Consider the following 21,412-nt stretch of genomic DNA (forward strand, 5'->3'; position numbering starts at 1 on the left):
TTGTCAGCTCAGGGATTCAATCTTGCAACCTTTCGGTTACTAGTCCAATGCTCTAACCACTAGGCTACCTACTGTGTTACCTAGTTGTTGTGGGTGTGTGTCAATTTATTGTATTGTGATTTTGTTTAATTCAAGTGGAAACATGATGGTATGACCATGGTGAAGGCTTATCGTCAAAGGCTTAAATTGGGTTGTTGCACCCCACAGATTTCCTTCTCTCTTGTGGACATATGGAGCCATAGCTCCTCAGCAGAATCAAGTGTGATATGGTTCTGAATTGTCTGGTCTAGAGCCCAGGCCAAAAACAACCATTTGATCTATCAGCAGACAGTTGGGGCCTTGTAGAAGAGTCAGATGGGGAGAGGGGTGCAAATTGAAGTAGATGGGAGGGAGAATAGAGGGCTAGTCTGGTACACAGTACTCTCACACTGGCACTGCATGCTCATGCTGCTTATGTTGCTATCTGAGCCTGTGTGTTCCATGCGCCTGTGTGTTCCATGCGCCTGTGTGTTCCATGCGCCTGTGTGTTCCATGCGCCTGTGTGTTCCATGCGCCTGTGTGTTCCATGCGCCTGTGTGTTCCATGCGCCTGTGTGTTCCATGCGCCTGTGTGTTCTACGCGCCTGTGTGTTCCACGAGCCTTTGAGGCATGTGGATCCCTGGGGGGATTACACCCTAATCGCTCTGACGGACTCAGCCAGGGAGCTTTAGCCTAGTGCCTCCCACAGGGCGTCGACCACTAAAACTGGGAGAGATTAACCAACCAGCCTCGAGAAAAGGCAAGCAGAGTACAACGTCCCTCCTCTCATTACATTCACTCCATTCAAGGTACACGATGTAGAAATCACTCTGCCATTTTCTGGTTGCTAAAATTCAAATAGTTCTCCTAATTTCAGTTTGTGACAACAAGCTAGTATACTGTACAGAACCATTGTACCATCTAAACCGCTAGTATACTGTACAGAACCATTGTACCATCTAAACCGCTAGTATACTGTACAGAACCATTGTACCATCTAAACCGCTAGTATACTGTACAGAACCATTGTACCATCTAAACCGCTAGTATACTGTACAGAACCATTGTACCATCTAAACCGCTAGTATACTGTACAGAACCATTGTACCATCTAAACCGCTAGTATACTGTACAGAACCATTGTACCATCTAAACCGCTAGTATACTGTACAGAACCATTGTACCATCTAAACCGCTAGTATACTGTACAGAACCATTGTACCATCTAAACCGCTAGTATACTGTACAGAACCATTGTACCATCTAAACCGCTAGTATACTGTACAGAACCATTGTACCATCTAAACCGCTAGTATACTGTACAGAACCATTGTACCATCTAAACCGCTAGTATACTGTACAGAACCATTGTACCATCTAAACCGCTAGTATACTGTACAGAACCATTGTACCATCTAAACCGCTAGTATACTGTACAGAACCATTGTACCATCTAAACCGCTAGTATACTGTACAGAACCATTGTACCATCTAAACCGCTAGTATACTGTACAGAACCATTGTACCATCTAAACCGCTAGTATACTGTACAGAACCATTGTACCATCTAAACCGCTAGTATACTGTACAGAACCAGAACCATTGTACAGAACCATTGTACCATCTAAACCGCTAGTATACTGTACAGAACCATTGTACCATCTAAACCGCTAGTATACTGTACAGAACCATTGTACCATCTAAACCGCTAGTATACTGTACAGAACCATTGTACCATCTAAACCGCTAGTATACTGTACAGAACCATTGTACCATCTAAACCGCTAAGTATACTGTACAGAACCATTGTACCATCTAAACCGCTAGTATACTGTACAGAACCATTGTACCATCTAAACCGCTAGTATACTGTACAGAACCATTGTACCATCTAAACCGCTAGTATACTGTACAGAACCATTGTACCATCTAAACCGCTAGTATACTGTACAGAACCATTGTACCATCTAAACCGCTAGTATACTGTACAGAACCATTGTACCATCTAAACCGCTAGTATACTGTACAGAACCATTGTACCATCTAAACCGCTAGTATACTGTACAGAACCATTGTACCATCTAAACCGCTAGTATACTGTACAGAACCATTGTACCATCTAAACCGCTAGTATACTGTACAGAACCATTGTACCATCTAAACCGCTAGTATACTGTACAGAACCATTGTACCATCTAAACCGCTAGTATACTGTACAGAACCATTGTACCATCTAAACCGCTAGTATACTGTACAGAACCATTGTACCATCTAAACCGCTAGTATACTGTACAGAACCATTGTACCATCTAAACCGCTAGTATACTGTACAGAACCATTGTACCATCTAAACCGCTAGTATACTGTACAGAACCATTGTACCATCTAAACCGCTAGTATACTGTACAGAACCATTGTACCATCTAAACCGCTAGTATACTGTACAGAACCATTGTACCATCTAAACCGCTAGTATACTGTACAGAACCATTGTACCATCTAAACCGCTAGTATACTGTACAGAACCATTGTACCATCTAAACCGCTAGTATACTGTACAGAACCATTGTACCATCTAAACCGCTAGTATACTGTACAGAACCATTGTACCATCTAAACCGCTACAGAACCATTGTATACTGTACAGAACCATTGTACCATCTAAACCGCTAGTATACTGTACAGAACCATTGTACCATCTAAACCGCTAGTATACTGTACAGAACCATTGTACCATCTAAACCGCTAGTATACTGTACAGAACCATTGTACCATCTAAACCGCTAGTATACTGTACAGAACCATTGTACCATCTAAACCGCTAGTATACTGTACAGAACCATTGTACCATCTAAACCGCTAGTATACTGTACAGAACCATTGTACCATCTAAACCGCTAGTATACTGTACAGAACCATTGTACCATCTAAACCGCTAGTATACTGTACAGAACCATTGTACCATCTAAACCGCTAGTATACTGTACAGAACCATTGTACCATCTAAACCGCTAGTATACTGTACAGAACCATTGTACCATCTAAACCGCTAGTATACTGTACAGAACCATTGTACCATCTAAACCGCTAGTATACTGTACAGAACCATTGTACCATCTAAACCGCTAGTATACTGTACAGAACCATTGTACCATCTAAACCGCTAGTATACTGTACAGAACCATTGTACCATCTAAACCGCTAGTATACTGTACAGAACCATTGTACCATCTAAACCGCTAGTATACTGTACAGAACCATTGTACCATCTAAACCGCTAGTATACTGTACAGAACCATTGTACCATCTAAACCGCTAGTATACTGTACAGAACCATTGTACCATCTAAACCGCTAGTATACTGTACAGAACCATTGTACCATCTAAACCGCTAGTATACTGTACAGAACCATTGTACCATCTAAACCGCTAGTATACAGAACTGTAAACAGAACCATTGTACCATCTAAACCGCTAGTATACTGTACAGAACCATTGTACCATCTAAACCGCTAGTATACTGTACAGAACCATTGTACCATCTAAACCGCTAGTATACTGTACAGAACCATTGTACCATCTAAACCGCTAGTATACTGTACAGAACCATTGTACCATCTAAACCGCTAGTATACTGTACAGAACCATTGTACCATCTAAACCGCTAGTATACTGTACAGAACCATTGTACCATCTAAACCGCTAGTATACTGTACAGAACCAGAACCATTGAACCATTGTACCATCTAAACCGCTAGTATACTGTACAGAACCATTGTACCATCTAAACCGCTAGTATACTGTACAGAACCATTGTACCATCTAAACCGCTAGTATACTGTACAGAACCATTGTACCATCTAAACCGCTAGTATACTGTACAGAACCATTGTACCATCTAAACCGCTAGTATACTGTACAGAACCATTGTACCATCTAAACCGCTGTGAAGTATCTTTTCAATAACCAAAATATTGTGTTTTCAGCTGTTTGAAGCTGGTGTACAAAACCGAAAGTAAGACTCAAAAACTAAATTTAAGAATGGGAATAGAACAGATCAACCACTTCTAAGACTTGCTTTCAATGTGAATTTGGTCAGGTTGCCCAAAAAGTAACATATTGCGGCTTTCACTTCACTCACTGACTGACACTCAGGCTGTGTTGAAATACTCATACTAACTGTACTATTTGTGACTTGAATTTAGTATATAGTTTGCCTATTGGTCATAGTATGGATATAGTTATTAAGCCAAAAGGTCCTGGATGTCGTAGTAAATTAGCCGAAATACGAAGTATACAAGCAGTGTACACAATGTCTGTGCTTTTAGGGCCCACAATGCAATTAATCAGAAAATGGCCGTGGCTTCACGTTTTCAAAGTATAAGAAAATGGCGGAAAATATGCAGCCGAAGTCCGACGAAACGGATACAAATTCTTTGCTTTAACTAATTATGACAAATGTTAATAAAATGTTGAGCAATGTAATAATGTCAGGAACTTGCCAGGCAGTATATTAACGAACTACGCAATGTTTATTGACTTGATTATTGACATCATTCTTAGCTGAGTGGTATAGTCGTTGTGCATTTCAATGGACATTGTTAATTCTGGCTATTTACTCCGATTTCAGATCACTCTCGGCTGAGTGTGCCAGAGCGCAGAATAACTGCTGAATTTACGACACCTGTAGAATATGGCCGGTGTCAGTAAACATCTGCAAAAAAAGTGTAATTCAATTGTTGCAGCACAGTTATAGTCGCCAGCGCTCTTGATGACATGAAAACAGCCTAACCAGCTCTGCTAGGACGAGTAAAATGGTCACAGTGAGGCGTTCTCTCATTTGTGTCTGGAAGTAGCTAGCCAACGTTAGCCAATTAGCTTGGGTGCTTGACTGCCGTTGAATGCTCCAGATTGAATTTACAAACACACCCAAAATCGTAAAATGTCGAGCTAGTCATTTGATATGCTAGCAAGAGGTTGCTTAGCAACAACAACTTCCGGTAGACAGGCGATGTGCTAGTTCGCTCAACCGAAGGATACCTTTCGTTTACAGTATACTAAAATTAAATAATAGTATGTAGTATACAGTTTTAGTATGGGTATTCGAACACCGCTTCTGTCACTCCATTTACCCCCCTGAACTCACTACCTCTGGCCCTAAACCCCATAACAAGCTCACCTCCACCCCAGACAGTCTGCACAATGCCCAACAGACTAAACAACATGGTTGCCTCTACCTCCACGCTGATTATCTCTTTCAGAATGAAGGATGAGGTTTCACAGAGAATCCTTGAGTTACTGAAACTGTAGCTCTTCTTCTGGCACAGTGATAGACTACATCACTCCAAGCTACTGAAACTCTACCTCTTTTCAGGGTATTGTTACATTTCTGAACATCTTAATTTTAATGTGAAAGTAGAAAGGGAAGTATTTTCTCTCCTTGCTGGGAAAGAGGCATACTATAACAATAGAAATTCAGAAGTTAAACAAATTATACTCATGTCACTGTCATTTATGAGAATGTAAATGCCACTGTAATACAGTACAGCTTGATCATAAAGACCAGTGTGTCAGTACCACTGAATTAGATATAGGCCTAGTCTAGGCCAGGTAGTTTGCATACTGAACTTGGCCACACCTGCTGTATCATCGTCATTCGTGGCAGCAGTAGGTTGGGGAGCAAGTGTAAACTTGCAGGAACACACTTGAGGGACAGATGGGTCTTGGTCGGAACAGAGGGAGAGGCTAGACGACGAAAACAACCAAGGGATAGGAGGACTCTCTCTAATGCAGCCCATTTAGTTTTCTTACAATAGGATGTGTGAGCAGCTGAGTTTATCCTCAATGCCATAGGGATAAAGGAGAGGCCAAAACAACATTTTGGAACTCATGAATACACCCTCCCAACCCACGTAGCATATGGTTACCTCTATACCATGTGAAACCCCCATCATGAGGTCTCATCAAAGGTAAAGCATACATCTTTGTCTGTTGTGGCTTCCTCCAAAGGGGTGAAGACCCAGCAATACTTTGAAGCTCAAACACATGGCTCATGTGGGGTCTTGTACCATATAAGGAACGGGGCATTTATCTGAGAGGAAGCACAAGTGTTAGTGTGTATTGGTTTCCTTGATATGGGTGGTTTGGACACACAGACAGAGCATTGATCATCACCCTAGCGTGACTGATGTGACTGCAGCCCAGATGAAGAGCCTGTGGCCTGAGGGGGCTTGGCAGAGCAGTGGAGCTGAAGCCAATCTCTGTCTGAGCAGAGTGGGGAGAGTAAACATGAACAAAGTATAGGTATTAGGAAAAGATTAAGCTGCATACAGTAAAGCACATCAAGTATTTTCAAGCAAATGATGGAGTGTAAAATAATAAAATTGTAACTATCGACACTTGGTCTTTATCGAGACCATTAGGTATTTTTTTTCTGTCCCCCTGATGAATATCTACTTGGATATCCCGTACCAGCTTCAAGCCTCTGGATGTGTGTATGTTCTAACCCTTCTCTCACGGAAATGGGGAAATAAACATCATCAGAACAGACGAACACAGAAGAGGAAGTGAATTGTAGCTGGCCGGGAAAACAAAACTCAAGTTAATTTGAGCGCAGCAGCCTTGTGGTCAGAGTTCAATGAGAGAAAAAAACAGAGGGGAAGTATGTGGGTTATGGTATGAGAGTAAACTTTGGTAAAGCCTCTTACTCCAAACCGAGTGTATCCATACCAAAGACACCGGGGTGTTTCAGAAATTCTGAAACCCATCGGTTGGCATGTTGGGTCACGTTCATGGTTTTGGGCACATAGTTACCCTACCAGACTGGTACAAAACCATCTCCGAGAAGTACAGGAAGTAAGCAGTGATCTACCCCAGCTAGAGATGTGATCACTCTGAGTGTGTTTTGGTGCGATGGTGTGAGATGTAGGCCCCACCACATCATTTGAATCAGTTCGATTCCCGGGACCACCCATATGTAGAATGTATGCACACATGACTGTAAGTCGCTTTGGATAAAAGCGTCTGCTAAATGGCATATATTATTATTATTATTATTATCAGTTGTTGTCATTGGAAGAAATCAAATATCCCAGGAATGTTCCATATACACACAAATCATATTTCTCTCGTTTTGTGCACAAATTTGTTTGCATCCCTGTTAGTGAGCATTTCTACTTTGCCAATATAATCCATCCACCTGACTGGTGTGGCATATTAAGAAGCTGATTAAACGGCGTGATCATTACACAGGTGGGGACAATCAAAGAACACTCTATAATGAACAGTTTTGTCACACAACCCAATGCCACAGATGTCAAGTTTTGAGGGAGCGTGCAATTGACATGCTAACTGCAGGAATGTCCACCAGAGCTGTTAACAGAGAATTGAATGTTAATATCTCTACCATAAGCCACCTCCAATGTCGTTTTAGAGAATTTAGCAGTACGTCCAACCAGCCTCCCAACCGCAGACCACGTGTAACCACGCCAGCCCAGGACTCCCACATCTGGCTTGGTCTGAGACGAGCCACCCGCTGAAACTGTGGGTTTGCACTAGAGGTCGACCGATTATGATTTTCCATGCCAATACCGATTTATTGGAGGACCAAAAAAGCCGATACGATTAATCGATCGTTTTTTATTTATTTATTTATTTGTAATAATGACAATAACAACAATACTGAATTAACACTGATTTTAACTAAATATAATACATCAATAAAATCAATTTAGCCTCAAATAAATAATGAAACCTGTTCAATTTGGTGTAAATAATGCAAAAACAAAGTGTTGGAGAAGAAAGTAAAAGTGCAATATGTGCCAAGTAAGAAAGGTAACGTTTCAGTTCCTTGCTCAGAACATGAGACCATATGAAAGCTGGTGGTTCCTTTTAACATGAGTCTTCAATATTCCCAGGTAAGAAGTTTTAGGTTGTAGTTATTGTAGGAATTATAGGACTATTTCCCTCTATACCATTTGTATTTCATTAACTTTTTGACTATTGGATGTTCTTATAGGCACTTAGTATTGCCAGTGTAACAGTATAGCTTCCGTCCCTCTAGTTAGCGCGTGCTAACTAGTTAGCCATTTCACTTCGGTTACACCAGCCTCATCTCGGGAGTTGATAGGTTTGAAGTCATAAACAGCGCAATGCTTGACACACAATGAAGAGCTGCTGGCAAAATGCACGAAAGTGCTGTTTGAATGAATGTTTACGCGCCTGCTTCTGCCTACCACCGCTCAGTCAGATACTTGTATGCTCAGTCAGATTATATGCAACGCAGGACACGCCAGATAATATCTAGTAATATCATCAACCATGTGTAGTTAACTAGTGATTATGATTGATTGTTTTTATAAGATAAGTTTAATGCTAGCTAGCAACTTACCTTGGCTTACTGCATTCGCATAACAGGCAGTCTCCTTGTGGAGTGCAATGAGAGAGGCAGGTCGATATTGCGTTGGACTAGTTCACTGTAAGGTTGCAAGATTGGATCCCCCAAGCTGACACTGTGAAAATCTGTCGTTCTGCCCCTGAACAAGGCAGTTAACCCACCGTTCCTAGGCCGTCATTGAAAATAAGAATGTGTTCTTAACTGACTTGCCTAGTTAAATAAAGGTATAAAAAAAATAATAATAACAAAATATATATATCGACAAATCGGCGCCCCAAAATACAGATTTCCGATTTGTTATGAAAACTTGAAATCGGCCCTAATTAATCGGCCATTCCGATTAATCGGTTGACCTCTAGTTTGCACAATGGAAGAATTTCTGCACAAACTGTTTAACCGTCTAAGAGAAGCTCATCTACGTGCTCATTGTCCTCACCAGGGTCTTGACCAGATAGTATGTTCGGGGTCGTAACCGACTTCAGTTGACAAACGCTAACCTTCGTTGGCCACTGGCACGCTGGAGAAGGAAGTGGGCTCTTGACAAATTAATCATGGTTGCAACTACCAGGGAGATGTGTATGATGTCGTCTGTGCGAGCGGTTTGTTGATGTCATGGGGCACTCTGTTCACAACGTTGGTGGAGTTATGGTATGGGCAGGCATCCGCTACGGACAACAAACACATTTTACCGTGAAGAGATACTGAGGCCCATTGTCGTGCCATTCATCTGCCGCCATCGCCTCGTTTCAGCATGGTAATTAATGGTCCCATGTCGCAATGATCTGTACACAATTCTTGGAAGCTGAAAATGTCCCAGTCACCAATTGAGCATGTTTGGGATGCTCAGGACTGACTTGTACAACAGTTTGTTCCACTTTTCCTCAATATCCATTCCAGCCACTTCACACAGCTATTGAAGAAGAGTGGGACAACATTCCACAGGCTACAATCAACAGCCTGATCAACTCTGTGAAGGAGATATCACACTGCATGAGGCAAATGGATACTTGTTGGTTTTCTTATCCACTCCCCTACTTGCCTTTAAAAAATAATATGACCAACAGATGTATATCTGTATTTCCAGTCATGTAAAATCCATAGATTTGGTCCTAATGAATTTATTTCAATTGACTGATATTCCTTATGAACTGTAACTCAGTGAAATATTTAATGTTGAGTTTATTTCTGTTCAGCGTATTACCCCATTTCCTCTTACCGTAAATCGAAGCCTATCCCTGGGAACTCCCTGCATTCACTCATAAAAGGCAAAACCGCTCTGGCATTTATCTCATGGGCAAGAGATTAGGTGTAAACGCACCCAGAAAGCCCAAGGAAATATTCCCTTATTGCTATCTCTTGTATGCTACATCACTTGCAGCCAAGGAGACTAAAACAAAGTGAATAATGGGATGAATGTTAATCTCTTTCTCCAGTGCCAGCTTTTGATCTTCCTAGAAACCCCACTATGCTGCTCCCAGAGTTGTTGACGTTATTAAATTGATTGAGGTCAGGCTGACTTAATTCTTGGGAAGTGGCTAGTTGCTTGATTCTTCTCGTTGCACTGTAGCTTTTCAGTTGAAGTTTGGTTGTGAAAAACGGCTCTTTCTTTCAATGAGCTCCTTTTGACCTAGAAACATGACTCATGTCATATCTTTTACAACAACTGTAATGATGAGCTCAGCAATGTTCTCAATCAACAAACTTGTTTCTTCGGAGGCCAACTCTAGAACTTCTTCTTGTTGAAATGGACGTCGGGGTGTTACTGAAGAAGGTTAATACTTTGGTGGTGGATAATGATTGTCTGCCAATGCCATTACCCTGGTCAGCTAGACCAGGGGTCAACCCAATGCCTAGAAAACCCCTTCACAAGGTGATATGCAGTTGGTGGAGGGGACATGCCTTGGCATGTTTAAAGAAGGGAGACCTTATTGCTGGTCAGAGTCCATTAAGTCTGTGTATTCCCATGTTCGCTGGTTGATAAACACCTTTGTTTGTGTGTCCACCTGACTCCCTCTGTCAACCTCAATCAGCTCAACGTTTATGGCTGTGGATCCGAGCACTCTGCTGTTCTTTATAGCCAGCAGTGCCTTTAGGTGGGTGCCAGTCCTCCCTTTTAGATAAGGGCTCTACGCTCACCTTTTTTACAAGGATCACATGTGAAAATATTTTTGGTATTTAAAGCTAAAATCCTAAAACAATTCAAGGCGAACTGGTGCTCCTAAAATAAAAATTTCAGGTCGAACAGCAAAATATTTAGGCACATATGAGAGAGAAATGGTCAGACTACAGTAGTGTTGCACGGTATGCTGAAACTTCAGTACTTTTTCAATACTAGAACATGAAAACGGTTCCGTACAAGTTTTTAAAAAACAAAAAAACTTTTTGCTGCTTCTGTCAAATGTGTCTCACAGATTAACTAAGTGTAGCCGATGTCCCCCTTATAGCACGAAAGCCCTCTGCCTGCTCCACTTAGTCTGCACTGGGAGTCTGGGCTGCATCATGTTAGCTTCCCACTCATGCTGCACCGACGTTAACACACTTGAATAATGCGACATGACATTTTGAAACTGTTTTGCGAACAGTAATGAACAATGTCCATACATGCTAGAACACCTTTTACAAGGCAAAAAGTTACTGGTAGGCTAATGTTTGTTGCTAGCATACAGCTTAGGCTATCATCAATTCAAACTTGGTACTTTGTTTGATACCATAATGCGAAATATACTGATTGCCACAAACTTTATTAATTTACTTAATCTTTTGGACAGACATGAAAGAGACCTATTGTCTCAGCGAACTGACTCCGGGTGGCCCGGTCATGGCCAGAAGGGATCCAGCTTTTGTAAAATTAACATAAAACATTTAAAAATGATACTTTTTATTTTTTTTTGCATTAAAAAATGCTGCCCCTTAACCTAATTCTTCTGACCTGCTGTGTAAGTTCTAACCTGCTACAAAAAGTCAAATCTGATGTTTTGTCAGAAGCTGGACCCCCCCCCTCCCCACTTGCCTCGTGAATGACATCATTACTGGTTAGAGACGGCGCACACTTTGATCAAATAAGCAAAGGACTGTGTTAAATATTTAGGAATACATTTGTCAAAAAAAACACTTAGTCGGACAACATATGAATTTCTTTCCTAAAATTAAGAAACAAGAAACAAGAAACAAGAATATATGTAAGAATATATATATTCCCTACAAAGGGATCTTTCTATACTTGGGAGAGTGCTTCTGCCCAAGGCAGAGGGACTGTCTCGCTTTGTCTACCCCTCATTATCTTTATTTGTAAATTCCTCTATCTGTAACGAGGTCAACAAAATGTAGTCAGAAACTAAAAAAGTCAGTCCTCTCAAATAAGAGCTGGAGTTCTGGAAGTGTTGATTTTGTTGACATGAATATCACTGTCAAGATCAATTGGTTGAAAATATCTTTGGTCAATACAGAATCAATTTGGTGTTTTAGTTGGGAGGTCTTCAATTTTTACTGAAATGTAATTATATTCCTGCCTGATTACCTGCTAAATTGACTAGGTTTCACCAACAAGCTTTAATGTCCTGGGAAGTATGTTTCCTACACAATATTGTGGAATATTTCAGACTTAACTGTAAGGAATACGTACTTGTTCTAGCTGGCATGAGAGGAATATTGACTTTGTTCTTGATGTTTTTGACAACGGGTAATATTTAACAATTTATAACATTGAGTTTCCAATACCTTTCGGAGAGTTTATTTCTGTGATCAAATCCATTCCCGGTGGTCTAACTACACTAATGAAAACTCATCTTAGCTTTGGTGATGATCACAAAGCTTATCCAGAACTCAGTTTGGAAGGAATGGGCTTACTTGGGAAATCTTGTTGTAATAAATACATAAGAAAAATGTTCCATTCACGGATCCAACTTAAGCCTAGAGGAAAATCTTTCTGGAACATGCTTATTCCTGACATTGCCTGCAAAAAAGCTTGGTTGATGCCTTACGAATATTGTATATCAAACAAATATATAAGGAAGTGCACTTTAAGATTCTACAGATTCTGTAATTATTTGTTGTCCAAATTTGTGACTATATTGATAATATCTGCATTTTTCTGTGAAAAAAGGTGATCTGACTCACTAGATTTTTGGGAAAACCTCTCAGAATACTTATTTCCCTTTTTTGAACACTACCAATGTTTTTGATATGAAGGATATGTTATTTTTGTGCCACAACGTGCCATTGTAATACAGGAGGGATGGTTGCTGATAATGGGCCTATGTAGATATTCCTTTAAAAATCTGCCGTTTCCAGCTACATTGTCATTAACAAAATTAACAATGTTTACACTGTATTTCTGATCAATTTGACGTTATTTTCTCTTTCAAAAACAAGGACATTTCTAAGTGACCCCAACTTTTTGGTGTGAACAAAAAAAGAAACGTCCTCTCTCACTGTCAACTGTGTTTATTTTCAGCAAACTTAACGTGTAAATATTTGTATGAACATAAGACTCAACAACTGAGACATAAACTGAACAAGTTCCACAGACATGTGATTAACAGAAATTGAATAATATGTCTCTGAATAAAGGGGGGGTCAAAATCAAAAGTAACAGTATCTGGTATGGCCACCAGCTGCATTAAGTACTGCAGAGCATCTCTTCCTCATGGACTGCACCAGATTTGCCAGTTCTTGCTGTGAGATTCTACCCACTCTTCCAACAAGGCACCTGCAAGTTCCCGGACATTTCTGGGGGGAATGGCCCTAGCCCTCACCCTCCAATCCAACAGTTCCCAGACGTGCTCAATGGGATTGAGATCCGGGCTCTTCGCTGGCCAGGGCACAACACTGACATTCCTGTCTTGCAGGAAATAACGCACAGAATAAACAGCATGGCTGGTGGCATTGTCATGTTGGAGGGTCATGCCAGGATGAGCCTGCAGGAAGGGTACCACGAGGGTGGAGGATGTCTTCCCTGTAACGCACAGTGTTGAGATTGCCTGCAATGACAACAAGTTCAGTCCGATGATGCTGTGACATACCGCCCCAGACCATGAAGGACCCTCCACATCGATCCTGCTCCAGAGTACAGGCCTCGGTGTAACGCTCATTCCTTCAACGATAAACGCAAATCTGACCCTCACCGCTGGTGAGACAAAACCGCGACTCGTCAGTGAAGAGTACCTTTTGCCAGTCCTGTCTGGTCCAGCAACGGTGGGTTTGTGCCCATAGGCGACGTTGTTGCCGGTGATGACTGGTGAAGGACCTGCCTTACAACAGGCCTACAAGCCCTCAGTCCATTCTCTCGCAGCCTATTGCGGACAGTCTGAGCACTGATGGCAGGATTGTGCGTTCCTGGTGTAACTCGGGCAGTTGTTGTTGCCATCCTGTGTGCGTGTCCCGTGCAGGTGTTACACGTGGTCTGCCACTGCGAGGACGATCAGCTGTCCGTACTTTCTCCCTGTTGCTCTGTCTTAGGCGTTTCACAATACGGACATTGAAATGTATTGCCCTGGCCACATCTGCAGTTCTCATGCCTCCTTGCAGCATGCCTAAGGCACGTTCACGCAGATGAGCAGGGACCCTGGGCATCTTTCTTTTGGTGTTTTTCAGAGTCAGTAAAAAGTCCTCCTTTAGTGTCCTAAGTTTTCATAACTGTGACCTTAATTGCCTACCGTCTGTAAGCTGTTAGTGTCTTAACGACCGTTCCACAGGTGCATGTTCATTAATTGTCTATGGTTCATTGAACAAGCAAGGGAAACGGTGTTTAAACCCTTTACAATGAAGATCTGTGAAATTATTTGGATTTTTACGAATTATCTTTGAAAGACAGTGTCCTGAAAAAGGGACATTTCTTTTTTTGCTGAGTGGGTGTGTTTTTGTTGTATGTCTTTAGTATTTTCTTGTTTACACCTGTTTTGTTTTGTTAAACATGTTTGATGGAAGTTGTTGCTCATTTTGTATTATTATTAAACAAAAAAAAACAAAAAAAATAGCTTTGATCAAATTAGCTACTTCTATGCTAATGTTGTTGATCAGTACAATAAAACAAGTCCCGAATGGAAACTGATTCACATCTGTAGCCCTGTAAAATCAGCCAAAGACATGATCAATAACTCACTGTAAGCACACATTCCTATTGAACTGTATTGTAAATAGTCCTAGGCTAGTTCTTTATTTACCCGGTTTGTCAATATAGATTTACCATTTGAATAAATGATTACCGTTCTGTAGATTGGTAAAAATAAATATCAAATTGATTGTGTTGTTTTTTTTTTCATCAATGCATACATGGATGTCTGGAAAATGTTGATGTAAAAAATGTCTGTTGTGATATTGAACTCAAAAGATTACTAGCCAACGTGCTAGCCAAAATAGTTTTTCCTAGCCAACGTGCTTCAAGACCGGCATTGCTTGCTGTTTGGGGTTTTAGGCTGGGTTTCTGTACAGCACTTTGAGATATCAGCTGATGTACGAAGGGCTATATAAATACATGTGATTTGATTCCCAACTATTGAACAGCGCAGTAGCTGAGTTTCTGTCTGGATTAAGTGCCATTCTGTGACCTTTTTTTGTAGTAGTATTGTTTTGGTATTGAGTATCGTGATACTTAACCTGGTATTGGTATCGAAGTCACAATTCTGGTATCATGACAACACTACACTGTAGAGCCCTGTAGATATTTGACCCATCTCAAATTCCCTAATGACAATCAAAGGAATGAACTTGAGACTGAATTTATTAATTCAAAAGGATCATAAGACCAGCTTTATTACACCAAGGTCCAAGGATCAAGCAGGCTGTGATATTACAAATTGACTAATCATATGACGTCAAGCTATTAGGAAGATAAATGGTCTACTCCTCACCCTCTTTTCTTTCTATGTTCTCCTTCTGCTCTCTCTTTCTCCTCTCTCTCATGGTGCTTATTTGTTTCTCTGATTTGCATAATGATGACTCACCCTGTTCTGTGCCTCGGGTGGACTCTGGAGCCCTCTTCATCCCTTACTCAAACACAGCCTTTGTTTGGACTCAGGCCCCCCCTCTCCCAATGTACTGCTCCCTTAATCAACGTTGAGCCCTACCTCTTTTTGTTGTTTTGAAACCGGAGTGTTGCCAAAACTCTCATAACTAGTTTGGCTGCCTGTGCCCATCCCTCCTACGCTGCCTGGAAGCAAGTGGGGGTGAGAGGGACAAGGAAAGTTAGAGAAATGCATGGTGATTGGAGAGAAAGAGCCAGGAAAGGAGAGTGTAGAGATGGTGAGAAGTGTTTCAAGTGAATGAGGTGAGGAGTAAAGAGAAAGATGAGGATTGAATGACTTGGGAACATCTGGTGAACTGTGCACTTGACAATGAAGAATTAAAATGCATTCTTTGTCAAATTTCAAAAAACAATGTCTTTCTCACATCCTTCCTCTTCTCTCTGTTTCTCCAGGATCCAGAGGTGGCTCTACCTTTGCGTCAGCAGTCCAAGGCCTGGTGCTGGTGCATGTGCCTGGGCCTGGCCCTCATGCTGTCTGGCGTGGTGGTGGGAGGGGCCTACCTGTACAGGTACTACATCCTGGAGGTGAGACTGGATTACTCAGACCCCAGTGGCGATCTATGGCTTACTGAATACACTGTAGCTGGCTTGATTGTAATCTAATTGACACTTTTAAGAACTTATTGTTTTTGAATACAACATTAAAGTTCAAATGTGTAATTGACAAGAGACATGATGCTGGAAGGGTAGAGCTCCATGCAGTAAAATATATAAATATAAAAGTTTTCCACCAAGTGCTGTGTGTTCTCCCGTCTACCAGAAGGGCCAGGTCTTTGTGTGCGGGGTGAAGTACCGTGAAGAAGACATGATGATCCTGGAGGAGGAGGATGTGGAGGTGGACATGCCCTCCAGATTCAAGATGATCCAGGAGAACATCCGCGTACTGGAGGACCAGGAGGTTGCTCTCATCAACGTACCCGTGCCTGAGTTCGACGACAGTGACCCCGCTGACATCGTCCACGACTTCCAAAGGGTAAGGAAATTGAATCGACTTCAATCCTGCTGTTTATTGCTAACACCTGCGATGTTGTTATCCCCACAGATAACCATCCGACTTCATCCAGATGTTCTGTATTCAGTGGAGTTCCATGAGGTTGTTCTCTGACTGAGTTTGTTCTGTTGGCTCCCTTCCACAGAGACTGACTGCCTACCTGGACCTGTTCCTGAACAAATGCTACGTCATCCCCCTCAACACCTCCATCGTCATGCCTCCCAAGGACTTCCTGGAGCTGTTGGTCAACATCAAGGTAACAGGAACTGCTTTATGAATTATGTTACAATAATGATCGTAAAACTTTTGATTTTTTTTTACCCACTATACTATTTTTTTTTATGAAATAAGACCGTTTTAATAAATGTTTTGAAATTAACCACCCAGTAGCTTTAGCTTATACTGGCAGGATATGTTATTCAATGTTGTACCCCTCTTTCTCCCCCCTCCCCCAGGCTGGTACCTACCTGCCCCAGTCCTACCTGGTCCATGAGGAGATGGTGGTGACTGAGCGCCTGGAGGATGTGGAACAACTGGGATACTTCATTAACAACCTCTGCCAGGGCAAAGACACCTACAAGCTGGAGCGCAGAGACAGGATTCTGGGTCAGTACACACAGACCCGTAGAAATACACACACACGCACATATACAACACGTATGCATATACATCACAGATCACACACACACGCGCTACATAGTTGTTTGGACAAGTGAAGAATTATGCTAACATGCCCAAAAGAAAATGGCTTCTACATTCAGCCAACTTTTGCATGGGATATTGACTGACTGGTCTCTAAGCACACAGTTAGACCTCACATACCTAACACACCTCTCACACAGATGTGCATGCATTCGCACAAGCGCACACACACGTCTTACAAGACTACCACATGGGCATTGCGACATATCTGATTCATACCTTTCCAAAATGATGTTTTCCCAAGTCTTGTATGAGCCTGTATGAACAACCATCCACTATATTGTGGCAGCTCATAAGGGTTTTTATCCTCCACATTACAGGTATGCAGAAGCGCGAAGCTCTCAACTGCCACAAGATCCGTCACTTTGAGAACAAGTTTGTGGTGGAGACCTTGATCTGTGAGCCCTAGTGATGTCATTGTGGCCGTGGGAAAAGTGGTGCATCGTCTCTATACAACCTTGCTTCATTTTACTGCGAGCACAGATGGAGATTTGTAATTTTAGTTTTTTCTGTTTTAAATGTTTCCATTTGTTATTTTACTTCAGGTAGTTTTGTGTGCGTGAGAATTGTAATGTGAAATGGGGCAATTCGTCTCTGCTTAAAACATGTTTTAAAAAAAAAAAGGGTAACAGTTGCGTGTATGTTATTATGCACGGATGCAATTCTTCAACAAAAGACCGTAGGGTTCTATTTTAGGGAGGCTCTTTAGGAGGGCGGGACTGCTAGCTTGTCAAATGTTTAGATTACTTGAATAATCCAAAACTGTGATTAAGAGTTGAATTGATGCAGAACATGTATGGTATAGACTTAATGAAACAGAATCTAATTGTATTTTTAATACAGAAATGAAAATGTTCAAAGGCATGGCAAATTGATACTTTTGTACCACTGAACCTGGTTTTAGAAGGGACTATTCCAAGGAGTTTTCTAGGTTTTATATTTTAATTGTCTGCTGAAACTATTAATATACTGCAAATATGATTTCTTAACTGTAAAACATAAGATAACAGTGTGGATACATGTTTTTCTTTCATCTAGCTTTAAGAATAAGTCAAAACCAAGACCATTATCTAAAGAATTCTAATCAAGAATGCGTTCATTCTTATACAGCAAAGTAAAACATACACGCTATCTTTTTTTCACAATTGTTTTAATTGAATGTTTCTTCCTCCAAATGTACTTTTTTTTATCACTCGTACTAATTTGTATATAACCTCTGTAAAGATATGACCAACACCACAATAAATCTTAAACCAGTAATACGGCTATTTTAGTGTGGCCAGTGTGTTCCTTAATGCCACATTTTACTCTGACAGACTACACATAGATCCTGGTCATACAGGGGATTACATGGAGTTTTTATTATTATTTATTTAACCTTTATTTAACTAGGCAAGTCAGTTAAGCACAAATTCTTATTTACAAGGACGGCCTACCCTGGCCAAACCCTAACCCGGACGACGCTGAGCCAATTGTGCGCTATGGGACTCCCAATCACGGCCGGTTGTGATACAGCCTAAACCCCCCCCCCCCCGAGTGGTGTACAGTGGGGCAAAAAAGTATTTAGTCAGCCACCAATTGTGCAATTTCTCCCACTTAAAAAGATGAGAGGCCTGTAATTTTCATCATAGCTACACTTCAACTATGACAGACAAAATGAGAGAAAAAAAACTCCAGAAATCACATTGTAGGAATTTTAAAGAAGTTATTTGCAAATTATGGTGGAAAATAAGTATTTGGTCAATAACAAAAGGTTATCTCAATACTTTGTCATTGCCAACAAAGAGGTCAAATGTTTTCTGTAAGTCTTCACAAGATTTTCACACACTTGCTGGTATTTTGGCCCATTCCCCGATGCAGAGCTTCTCTAGAGCAGTGATGTTTTGGGGCTGTTGCTGGGCAACACAGACTTTCAACTCCCTCCAAAGATTTTCTATGGGGTTGAGATCTGGAGACTGGCTAGGCCACTCCAGGGCCTTGAAATGCTTCTTACGAAGCCACTCCTTCGTTGCCCGGGCGGTGTGTTTGGGATCATTGTCATGCTGAAAGACCCAGCCACGTTTCATCTTCAATGCCCTTGCTGATGGAAGGAGGTTTTCACTCAAAATTTCACGATACATGGCCCCATTCTTTCTTTCCTTTACACGGATCAGTCGTCTTGGTCCCTTTGCAAAAAACAGCCCCAAAGCATGATGTTTCCACCCTCATGCTTCACAGTAGGTATGGTGTTCTTTGGATGCAACTCAGTATTCTTTGTCCTCCAAACATGACGAGTTGAGTTTTTACCAAAAAGTTCTATTTTGGTTTCATCTGACCATATGACATTCTCCCAATCTTCTTCTGGATCATCCAAATGCTCTCTAGCAAACTTCAGACGGGCCTGGACATGTACAGGGGGACTCGTCTGGCACTGCAGGATTTGAGTCCCTGGCGGCGTAGTGTGTTACTGATGGTAGGCTTTGGTCCCAGCTCTCTGCAGGTCATTTACTAGGTCCCCCCCGTGTGGTTCTGGGATTTTTGTTCACTGTTCTTGTGATCATTTTGACCCCACGTGGAGCCACTGATCGAGGGAGATTATCAGTGGTCTTGTATGTCTTCCATTTCCTAATAATTGCTCCCACAGTTGATTTCTTCAAACCAAGCTGCTTACCTATTGCAGATTCAGTCTTCCCAGCCTGGTGCAGGTCTACAATTTTGTTTCTAGTGTCCTTTGACAGCTCTTTGGTCTTGGCCATAGTGGAGTTTGGAGTGTGACTGTTTGAGGTTGTGGACAGGTGTCTTTTTTACTGATAAGTTCAAACAGGTGCCATTAATACAGGTAACGAGTGGAGGACAGAGGAGCCTCTTAAAGAAGTTACAGGTCTGTGAGATCCAGAAATCTTGCTTGTTTGTAGGTCACCAAATACTTATTTTCCACCATAATTTGCAAATAAATTAATTTAAAAATCCTACAATGTGATTTTCTGGATTTTTATTTTTCTCATTTTGTCTGTCATAGTTGAAGTGTACCTATGATGAAAATTACAGACCTTTCTCATCTTTTTATGTGGGAGAACTTGTACAATTGGTGGCTGACTAAATACTTTTTTGCCCCACTGTATGTATATTTTAAACCAAATACTTTTACTGGATGACTTTCACTGGTCATTTTCTATTAAGGTATCTTCACTTTTATGACAATTGGATTATTTTTCCACCACTGTCTGAGACTCGAAATTGAGCTCACGTGCATTCTGTTTCCATTGATCCTCCTTGATATTTCTACAACTTAATTGGATTTCACCTGTGGTAAATTACATTTATTGGACATCATTTGGAAAGCACACACCTGTCTATATAAAGTCCCACAGTTGACAGTGCATGTCAGAGCAAAACCAAGCCAGGAGGTCGAAGGAATTGTCCATAGAGCTCCGAGACAGGATTGTAGGAAGGGTACCAAAAAAATTATGCAGCATTGAAGGTCCCCAAAAACACATTGGCCTCCATCATTCTTGAGTGGAAGAAGTTTGGAACCACCAAGACTTCCTAGAGCTGGCCTCCCGAGCAATCGGGGGAGAAGGCCCTTGGTCAGGGAGGTTGACCAAGAACCCGATGGTCACTCTGACAGAGCTCCAGAGTTCCTCTGTGGTGATGGGAGAAGCTTCCAGAAGGACAACCATCTCTGCAGAACTCCACCAATCAGGCCTCTATGGTAGAGTGGCCAGACGGAAGCCCCTCAATAAAATGCATGTGACAGCCCGCTTGGAGTTTGCCAATAGGCGCCTAAAGGACTCGCAGACCATAAGAAACAACATTCTCTGGTCTGGTGAAAACAAGATTGAACTCTTTGGCCTGAATGCCAAGCGTCACGTCTGGAGGAAACCTGGCACCATCACAGCCAAGACAACGCAGGAGTGACTTCGGGACAAACTTCCTGTCCTTGAGTGGCCCAGCCAGAGGCCAGACTTGAACCCGATCGAACATCTCTGGAGAGACCTGAAAATAGCTGTGTAGCGATGCTCCCCATCCAACCTGACAGAGTTTGAGAGGATCTGCAGAGAAGAATGGGAGAAACTCCCCAAATACAGGTGTGGATGCTGTGATCCCTGCCAAAGGAGCTTCAACAAAGTATTCATTAAAGGGTCTGAATACTTATGTAAATGTGTTATTTCGGTTTCAATATGTTTGTATAAATTTGCAAACATTTCTAAAAACCTGTTTTTGCTTTGGTGTTATGGGGTATTGTGTGTAGATTGATGAGCAGAAAAAAAACAATTTTAATCAATTTTAGAATAAAGCTGTAACA

The 21,412-nt window shown here is 41.5% G+C and overlaps 1 protein-coding gene across 1 annotated transcript in view; it reads left to right on the top strand.

Moving 5' to 3' along the window:
- The window catches only part of LOC118386293 (integral membrane protein 2B-like), a 31,428-nt gene extending 13,033 nt beyond the window's left edge, over positions 1–18,395 (top strand). Inside the window, exons 2-6 of the mRNA XM_035773936.2 lie at positions 15,828–15,959; positions 16,195–16,407; positions 16,571–16,681; positions 16,881–17,031; positions 17,448–18,395. Coding sequence (XP_035629829.1) covers positions 15,828–15,959; positions 16,195–16,407; positions 16,571–16,681; positions 16,881–17,031; positions 17,448–17,536 — 696 coding nt within the window. The 3' untranslated portion in view covers positions 17,537–18,395. The remainder of the gene's footprint in view (positions 1–15,827; positions 15,960–16,194; positions 16,408–16,570; positions 16,682–16,880; positions 17,032–17,447) is intronic.
- The last annotated feature ends 3,017 nt before the right edge of the window (positions 18,396–21,412 follow it).

This window comes from Oncorhynchus keta, chromosome 7 (genome assembly GCF_023373465.1).
Source record: "Oncorhynchus keta strain PuntledgeMale-10-30-2019 chromosome 7, Oket_V2, whole genome shotgun sequence".
Lineage (NCBI taxonomy): Eukaryota > Metazoa > Chordata > Actinopteri > Salmoniformes > Salmonidae > Oncorhynchus > Oncorhynchus keta.